The sequence below is a fragment of the Galeopterus variegatus genome, unplaced genomic scaffold, assembly GCF_000696425.1.
Source record: "Galeopterus variegatus unplaced genomic scaffold, G_variegatus-3.0.2 Scaffold1065, whole genome shotgun sequence".
Lineage (NCBI taxonomy): Eukaryota > Metazoa > Chordata > Mammalia > Dermoptera > Cynocephalidae > Galeopterus > Galeopterus variegatus.
In genome coordinates this window covers 346,121-354,627 of record NW_007727176.1, presented here as the reverse complement: position 1 = coordinate 354,627, position 8,507 = coordinate 346,121, and the positions used below count along the sequence as shown (strand labels likewise).

The window sequence follows — 8,507 nt, the reverse complement described above, 5'->3', positions numbered from 1 at the left end:
GGGGGGGGGGGGGGGGGGGGGGGGGGGAGAGAAGGTTTTGTGCCCTCGGGACCAGATGGGATGTGAACTAGCCATTAGGAAAGGGGTATGGAATGCCAGTCAGACATGCAGTGTTGGACCCAGTCCCCATGCTGCTGGGAAACATCACCAAGTGAAGGTCCTGCAACAAGGTAATGGTTTGCAGGTGGCCCCGTTGTTTCTGCGTAGGCTTGGGCTCCCACAGCATGCTCAGCTGTGCCCTTGACATTACACTTAATTTGATGAGCACTTTGATTTGTCCAGTTCCACCTCTAAGTATGTTTTTATATTTGTATTTTTGTTTGGATTTTTTTTTTTTTTTGGTAGCTGGCCAGTATGGGGACCCAAGCCCTTGACCTTGGTGTTACAACACACTATAACCGAGCTAACTGGCCAGCCCTGGGTGTGTTTTTTATAATCTCTGTATTTTTTCCCACACAGATATCTTCACTTACTGGATGGAAAAGAAAATTACCCGTGTCTTGTGGATGCAGATGGTGATGTGATTTCTTTCCCGCCCATAACAAACAGTGAGAAGACAAAGGTAGGGGGTGTGTGTGCACACAGATGCCTCTTCTGGGCTATTCTCTGTAGAAGTAACACACAGGCCAGAGAGACTGAAGGCCCTTAGCTCCCTGAACTGGGTGTCACACGTCACATTTAATGCTGCAGGACATGCACGAGCCACCACGTGTGCACCCATCCAGTATGCACCTCTCTTTAGCAGGCGACAGTCTTGGCTTGTGTAGCAGCGTCTCATAGACTCTTCTTCAGAACGAGTGTGGCGGCTACCAGTGTCTACCCTTGATAACTTTACTCTCCTCTGAAATCTTTCTCACTTTTTTTAAGATTAAGAAAACCACTTCTGACTTGTTTCTGGAAGTAACAAGTGCCACCAGTCTGCAGATCTGTAAAGAGGTCATGGACGCTCTCATTCTGGTGAGTAAGCTGCCGATCTCCTGGGGGCCGGTCTCCTGGGGATCGGCTCCGAGTCACAAGGTCTGGCGGGCTCTCCTTTCCCGCCCTTGCTCACTGCATTGGGTCACAGCAGCACGTCTTCTTGGCTCATCTCTCATCTTTAGGTTAAAAAGATATTATTTATTTTTGCAGAAAATGGCAGAAATGAACAAATACACTTTAGAAAATAAAGAGGAAGGATCACTCTCAGATGCTGAAGCTGATGCAATGTCTGGACAACTTTCTGATCCCAAAACGAATCCAGCTGCTGGGAAGGATGGACATAGCCCGCTGGTGGTGGAGCAGGTGCGGGTGGTGGACCTGGAGGGGACCTTGAAGGTGGTGTACCCCTCTAAGGCCGATCTGGCCACCGCCCCGCCCCATGTGACTGTGATCCGCTGACGGGCCAGCTCTGGCTGTCAGGCCGGCAAGCTGCCTGTTTGCCTGTTTCAGAGAGGCTTATACGTGCTGATACTAAATTATTCGTTACATTTTCACCTCAGCATTTTTTAAGATAGATGTATTCTTTGTTCAGTTTTTCCAGATGATTCTCTTGTAAAGTGATGCTATGTTGTCATTACAACACCAAACTGATTTTACTGTTTTTTATGAAATTATTCACATATGTGAACTAATTTGTTCAAAATAGTCTAAATCATGTAAACATACAGCAAATGACAGGAAAAAAACACTAGAATTGGTTTGAATATCCCATCCTAAATTGGGAAGCAGAGTTACGTGCGTTTTATGGAACTGCACAATTATTTTTCTATGATGTAGCATCTTTTTAAACTATATTGTGCCAGTGGTGCAGCTTAGAAATGTGCAAGGCCACCATGTTTTACAGTTTGCAGTGATCATAATCTTTGCTAAAAAAAATTTTTTTTAATCATTTCTTATTTTTGGTGGCCGGCCAGTACTGGGATCCGAACCCATGACCTTGGAGTCATAAAGCTGCGCTCTAACCAACTGAGCCAACCGGCCAGCCAAATAAAAAATTTTTTTTAATGTGACCTTAGAATTGGCAAAATTATTTTTCTTAATATTGCTGTTGGAGTGCTATAGGGGAGTAGGGATGTATATAGAACCTTCCAGGCAATCAGCCCCGCAGGTCTGAAGGCCATGGTGGGACTTTGCCTAGGTGCCCCTGGGCCGAGAGGAGGTGAGAATTACCAGTGGCTTTCCATCATTGGTGCGTTAGCATAGCAGCAGTGGGCAGGTATCACAGTGCCATGTCCAGGTGAACAGGACAGCTCTATGGATGGACTGGCCACAGTCCTCAACCAGCAGGACAGACAGGCAGTGACTAGAGAAGGCATAAAGTCCTTGAGTCAAAAATCAAAGTGTGCCCTCCAGATGAATGGTTCCTCAGCATTTATATTTTAGGTATTCACAGTTTTTAAAGTCTCAGGCCACAGGCCATCTGCGTCCATGCGTGTATTCGTTTGTGTGCCTGTGTCCCAGGAATCTGGCCAGCCAGAGGCGGCCTTCTGTGACCTCGCTACCTTAGGGTCTGGCCACAGCGTGAGAAGCGGCCTCATCAGCCTTCTTTAACTTAATGACACCACTCTCTTCTGTTCGGTGGTCTTTGACCTAAAAGGGCAGTTTTTGTGTTCTGTAGAAATGACCCACGACTTTCCAGAGCATTTGCAAGAGCCACACTAACCAAGAATCTGGGGAGACCCAAGGCACCACGCAGTGGGCACACCCACAAAGCTAGTGGCTTTTCCAGAGCCTTGTGAGATGGGCTGGGCTGCTTTGAGACCACGACTCAGCAGCTACTGCCAGGCCTTTTGGTCAGTCCCACTGGAGGTGCGGGCTCCAGACAGGACATGCCAGGTGACTGCCTTTCCTTGTCCTGGTCCCCAAACCTACCACATGTGCTGGTGGCCCTGGCCTGTCATTTCATGACACCACGGGGCAGCCAAGGCTGCTGATGCTGTAGCTGGCATGGGGCCTGCCCTGTGAGGGGCTCCAGGAAGTTTCCCCAGGCCGGGACTCAGCCCAGAATGGTGAGGGAGGGTCAAGCTGCCCTCTTTTTTTTCTGGTGGCTGGCCGGTACAGGGATCGAACCCTACACCGTGCTCTCTTCTGATGCCGCTTTACAGCGTGTGAGATTCTGGAAATGTACTTAGCTGACAGCAGAAAACCTCTTTGATGTTGTCTTTGCTCATCTGACTCTCTAATAAAACACACTGAATAAGAAACATCTCAGCTCCTTACCCAGTGAATGTTTTCCCACCGGCATTTCCAGAGGTGGTTGCTGGAAGTGACATAGAGGTCCATTCCACTCCAGTGCAGGTTTGCACACCACCCAAAGAAGCCAGTGCCCTCGACCTGGATCCTGGGAACCAGCAAGGCTATACACCCTGCTAGGCCCCCTGCCCAGAGCATGAGATGGACCAGGGGTCTCAGGCTGCTGGACCCACCCCCAACCTAGGGGCATGCTCCCAGGAGTCACTCAGGCCCCACCCCCAGCAGATCCTCCTGTTCTTGAATCTTCTCTGGGAGGGGAGGCTGGTTGGCCACTCAGCATGGTCCTGTCCCATCCTCTCCCCAGCCTGGGAGCATAGCCCTGGGGGTCACTCATTGAGGCATCCTGCATACAGGCTGTGGGCAACTTGAGTGCCCAGCCTGACGAGCACCCTCGGCCTCTGCCTACAGCCTCCCCTGCAGGGGCTGGCAGGGGTGCCAGAGGAGCCCTTGACAGAGGATGTTGTGCATCTGCCAGGGGTGGGCTGGGCACATCGTGGCTCTCTGTCCCAGAGCCCCTGGCTGGCTGCAGGGGTCACAGAGTGCAGCCGGCCAGATCCAGGAAGCACCTAGTGCCAACCTCTGCCGTCCACTGCCACGGACCACCAGTGGGTAGGGAGGAGTGTTTGAGGACGTGTGGCTGGGCACCTCTTTTGCCCATGCCCTGTATCCTCGCCTGCCTCCTGGCCAGAGCAGCACCAGGCCTTGGGGGAAGCCCAGCCCCAGGACCTCCAGAGCAGAGTGTCAACTCCTGGAGCTCACAGAGGCCGTGCATCCATTGTGCTGGGCCTGGTGGCCTCTGCCACTTCCCTACAGCACCTTCCTCATCTGGCACCCTCCCCCACCCCACCCCCAGAGACCAGGGCTGGCTGGAGCAGACTCCCTGCCCCACCCTGCAGGAGGCTCCCATGGAAGTGTCACTGCTTGGAGACCCCAGCCTGGCCTCCCTCCTCGTGTGGGTTCTCTGCCCTCCCTGCCCAGCATGGCCAAGCCCCTCGCGTGTACTTGACTTGGTGTAGTGAGGGGCACTCAGGTTCTCGGCCTGGGGGTGAGCACAGCCTTAGCTGTGGCCTCCCTGCTCTGTGCTCATGAGGCCAGTGGCTGCCCCTGTCCCCACCCTCAGCCTGGAGAAGGGCCACTTTTCTAAGCGGGTGTTTGTGGAGAGGGTTTGCGAGGCCCGAGAAAGACTTTGCAGTAGGCGAAGGCCGAGTGTGCAGCCCAGGAGAGCATCTGCGAGGAGGGTGGAGGCAGCCGGCACTCCCGGGGCAGGTGAGGAGCAGGCCCAGCCACATCCTGGCTCTCGGGCCTGGCCCCATGTCCTGCCAAAGAGTCTGGCCAGGAGGAGGCACATTCCATGGCCAAGAGCCAAACAGGTGAGGCCTGCCAAGGAGGAACTGGCCCTGCTCACAAGTGAGTCGCATCACCACCATTCACTCAACAGATGTTTAATGACGACTTCATGGGCAGGCCCTGTCCTGGGGGAGGAGGAGTGAAAAGGTCCTTCCCGGCTGTGGCGAGCCTCCAGTGGACCTGCCCTGTGCAGTCGGCAGCCCAGGAAGGATCCCGCCCCCTTTACTGAGGACACAGTGGAGGGTCTGGGACAAGGGCCGGAGGCTCTCCCTGTTCCGCACAGGAAACTTCTGGGCTGGGTCTCAATCTCCTGGGGAAGGGTAGGCTGGGCACACACAGCCCTTGTCAGAACTGGCATTGCCTAGGGCCTCACAGCCCCACACGATGCCCCACAGGTTGTCTGCAGAAGACACCCTCGCCCCAGCCCTGACAAGTGTAGGGTCTGGGCCCTCAGCTGGGGAGGAGGGCTGCTGGGTAAGGCCGGGGGCCTTGGGGCATAGGATGCAGGGTCTGGTTTGGGTGTGTCCGGCAGCTCCTGCCGAGACTGGGCCCAGGCTTCACAGCCTCATGGGCATCTGGATAGCTGCATGTGCCAGGGTGTTTGTCTCTTGGTCCTTCAAAGGGAGTGTGTCGTGTGCAGACAGGCGCATGTATGTACATTCATGTCTGTTTGCCTGTCCACCCTTGTGTAGGGCCCATGACAACTGCACACTGGTGTCTTCACCTGCCTGGATGCTAGTGTGTGCCCCGCATGCTGTGCCTGCTCCCTGGGGTCTGCGCACATGCACGGGGCTGCGTATACAAGGTGTCCCTCTGAGCACACACCCAAAGCACGTGGGCAGCCCTGGGTGTGCGCTGGGCAGCGCTCACTTGCACTTGTGCACGTAGTAACCAGTGACGTAGCCCAGGGTGAAGATGACCCAGAAGAGGGCCACGCCGCCCAGCACCTTCATGGCGACCCCCAGCTTGCCTGTGCACAGCTTCCGGGAGACCCTAGGGTGAGGACCACCAGGATGTGAGCCCCAGGCCAGGGCCGCGGGAGAGGCCCTTAAGTTGATTGCTGGGCACTGGGTTGGGGGGACGGCCACCCTGGTTAGGACGAGGGACCTGGTGAAGGCAGGCCTGGATGCGCTCCCGGAGTTGGGAAGCAGCCCTGCCACCCAAGAGCCAACCCAAGGGAAGCCCGAGGGGCTCAGGTATGCTGAGACTACCGGGCACGGGCACCCAGGCGGGCTGGGGCAGAGGGCCAAGCCCCGTAGCTGGGAGGCCAGCAGGCTCCCCGTCCCAGGGCCCTCACCTCTGACAGCATGAGGCCTCCTCTGTGCTGGACACGGCCGCCAGGCTGACCTCGTCCCGGCTGTTGTCATCCCACCTGCTGTAGTGGACGCCGCTCTCCTGGGGCTGCATGTTGTGGGGGCTGCAGCAGGAGGGACTGAGGCCTTCACGGGCAGGGAGATGAAAGCAAGCGTTGGGACCCTGACTTCACAGTAAAGTGCAGCCCCCTCGAGGGCAGTGGCCAAGGCTCAGCCTGGGGCTGGGGCTAGGGTGCAGGCCTGCCTGGGGGAGTAGAGTACTAAGGTGTCTCATCTGACTCACCAAGTGACCAGATGCAGAGGGATTGAGTAACTTGCCCAGGTCACACTAGGAAGACGAGGCCCAGGGAATTCCAGCCTGGGGCGGCTGAGAGGCCCTGACCTCAGGAATGCAAGAGGCCCACATGTCCACCCAGAACTGCTCCCGGGGCCTCTCCTCCCCAGTGCATTTATCAGGAGGGGCCACTACGGCTGGTGCCACCCTCAGAGATGACACTGGCAAGCCCAGGCTGCTGTGGCCCCTGATAACTGTCTTCCTCCTCAGCCGTGCTAGGTGAGGCCCCAGCACTAACCTCTGGAGAGGCCGGCAAGCAAAGGGATGGCCAGGGCGGAGCAGCAGGCCCCAGGACGGCAGCTGGTACGGCCAGTCCAGTCCAAGGAGGCCCAGCTGGCCCTGGGCAGCAGCAGCAGCAGCAGCTGCGTCCTCAGCCTGTCCGTGTGGCAGCCCCTCCCCCACCTGCCACCTGTAGGAGGGGCCAGGGCTTGGGGACCCATGGGAGTCCAGAGGCTCAGGGAGGCCATACAGAAAGAAGAGGGTAGGGGGACCAGTGGGTGCCTGGAGCAGGAGGGGGCCACAAGGACAGCTCCCTGCAACTGGTCTTTGCCTCCCAGCACTTAGCACAGTGCCGGACACCCCAAGTGCCTGGTGAGTCAGAGAGTTGGGACTGAAGTGGGAGAGGGGGGCTCCTGGAGAAGTAATGCAGCTGCCCCATGCTGCTCTTCTGGCTGCTGGCAGGCTGAGCTGGCAGCTGACTTCGACTGTCTCGTTTACCCTCCAGCCTCTGTCACAGTCTCTTATTTATCCCAGAGCAACGGGCGCCAGAGGTTGAGAACTCACCCAGGGGGCTGAGACTTTGCTCCAGCAGTGGGAAATGCTGGCCTTTCTCCCAGGTAATCCTGCACACAGCGGCTTAAAGGCACAGCGGGCGAGTTACCTGCAAGAAGCCAACCCAGAAACTGAGGAAACCAGGACATTGTTAAATCCCCAACATTCTTCCACCTGCCCTTTCCCAAATCCCAGGCCAGCAGGGAGGAGGAAGGGAGCCATCTCAAAGCCACAAAGCATGTCTGTGGGAGCCCCTGCCCGGCAGCAGCGGGGGGACCAAGCTACTCTGCCTTCCCAAAGTATGTCAGAGACATGGCCACCTCTGTCAGCGACCTACCCAAGGTTCACCCCACCTCCTGGTGGGCAGGTGAACCCAATCTTGTTCCAGGCAGCAATGTGCTGGCCCCAGGTGATAGCCAGGTCTGGGCAAAGATAAGCGCTGGTCTCTGCTTCCCCATGTCACCCAGCTGTGGGCAAAGTGCGGGTTGCAGCAGGGCATGGGGAATGCTTCTGCTTTCGTGAAAGAAAGAGTACCCATCTCCTTCTTCCTGTGTGATGTGATGGCCAGAGCTGCAGCAGCCGCCTTGCAACCCAGATGTCCACACGACACTAGCCCTGACAATGCCAAGTCTCCAAATCCACACCAACTGCCTGCTATGGGCTTTGTGGTGTAAGGAGTAAGTCCCAATTTGTTAAAGCCTGAGTGGCAGGTTCTTGTCATTGCTGGCGGATGTGGAATACATGGCTCCCAAGTCATCCTGGTGGTCAAAGCCACCACAGCCAGTCAGGCACCTAGAGCCAGCTCTTGAGGGCTACCTTTGCTCACTTGCTCAGTAAACATTTGTCCAGTCCCCACACGATGGTCACAGATGTAGCATAAGGAGGCTGTCGGGGATGACAGCCCTCCAAGCCCTGGGAGCCTCAGGGGCACCACCACCTCCTGGGAGGCTGTGACCCAGAAAGTCCTTGGCACACTAGACCCCTCCACCCCCAAAGCACCTCCCAGGATCCCACACTTACCAAGGAGAGTCCTGGCCAGGGTCTGAAGCCTCAGGGGCTCAGGAAGATGGTCAGGGCCCAGCCAGTGGATCTCACCTCCTTTGAGCTGGGCAGGTCCGGGTCTGAAGTGCAGCCAATGCCTCAAGCCTTAAAATATTTTTAAAGGTGAAGAGAAGAGCAGCCCTGCTAGGGGCCAGGAAGGGAAGATGGCCCTGGGAGTGTCCCCAGGCAGGGAGGCCCACATGAGCTGAGCAGGCAGTTCTCAGCCTGGCAGCCCCTTCACGGGTTAGGCCGGGGCTCTGTCCGGGGCCACTCGCAGGCCAGGGAGGCCTTGGCCTCGGCAGGCCTCAGAAGGCTGCGGCTCAGCTAGACCCCTCTCCTCGCTGTGACCGCACAGGGCAGCTGCAACCCGGACTCTGCGCGTCTCACCGGCGCCCCCGCCCCAGGCCGGAGCACGCAGTGTAGACGAATCTGCAGGCCCGGGCGGGGGGCGGGACGGGGCGGGGGTGGGA

General features: G+C 57.0%; 2 protein-coding genes across 2 annotated transcripts in view; one reads left to right on the top strand and one right to left on the bottom strand.

The window, feature by feature from the left end:
• Positions 1-1,569, top strand: part of LRRC47 (leucine rich repeat containing 47) — a gene marked incomplete at its 5' end in the record, with an annotated part of 8,317 nt that extends 6,748 nt beyond the window's left edge. Inside the window, 3 exons of the mRNA XM_008574570.1 lie at positions 460-562; positions 868-957; positions 1,129-1,569. Coding sequence (XP_008572792.1) covers positions 460-562; positions 868-957; positions 1,129-1,377 — 442 coding nt within the window. The remainder of the gene's footprint in view (positions 1-459; positions 563-867; positions 958-1,128) is intronic.
• Positions 1,570-5,444: 3,875 nt separating this feature from the next.
• SMIM1 (small integral membrane protein 1 (Vel blood group)) lies at positions 5,445-7,093 on the bottom strand. Its single transcript, XM_008574561.1, has 3 exons — positions 7,009-7,093; positions 5,876-6,017; positions 5,445-5,571 (listed from the first exon to the last, which is right to left on the bottom strand). The coding sequence occupies exons 2-3, from the start codon at positions 5,983-5,985 to the stop codon at positions 5,445-5,447; spliced, it is 237 nt and encodes a 78-aa protein (XP_008572783.1). The 5' UTR covers positions 5,986-6,017; positions 7,009-7,093.
• Positions 7,094-8,507: the final 1,414 nt, after the last annotated feature.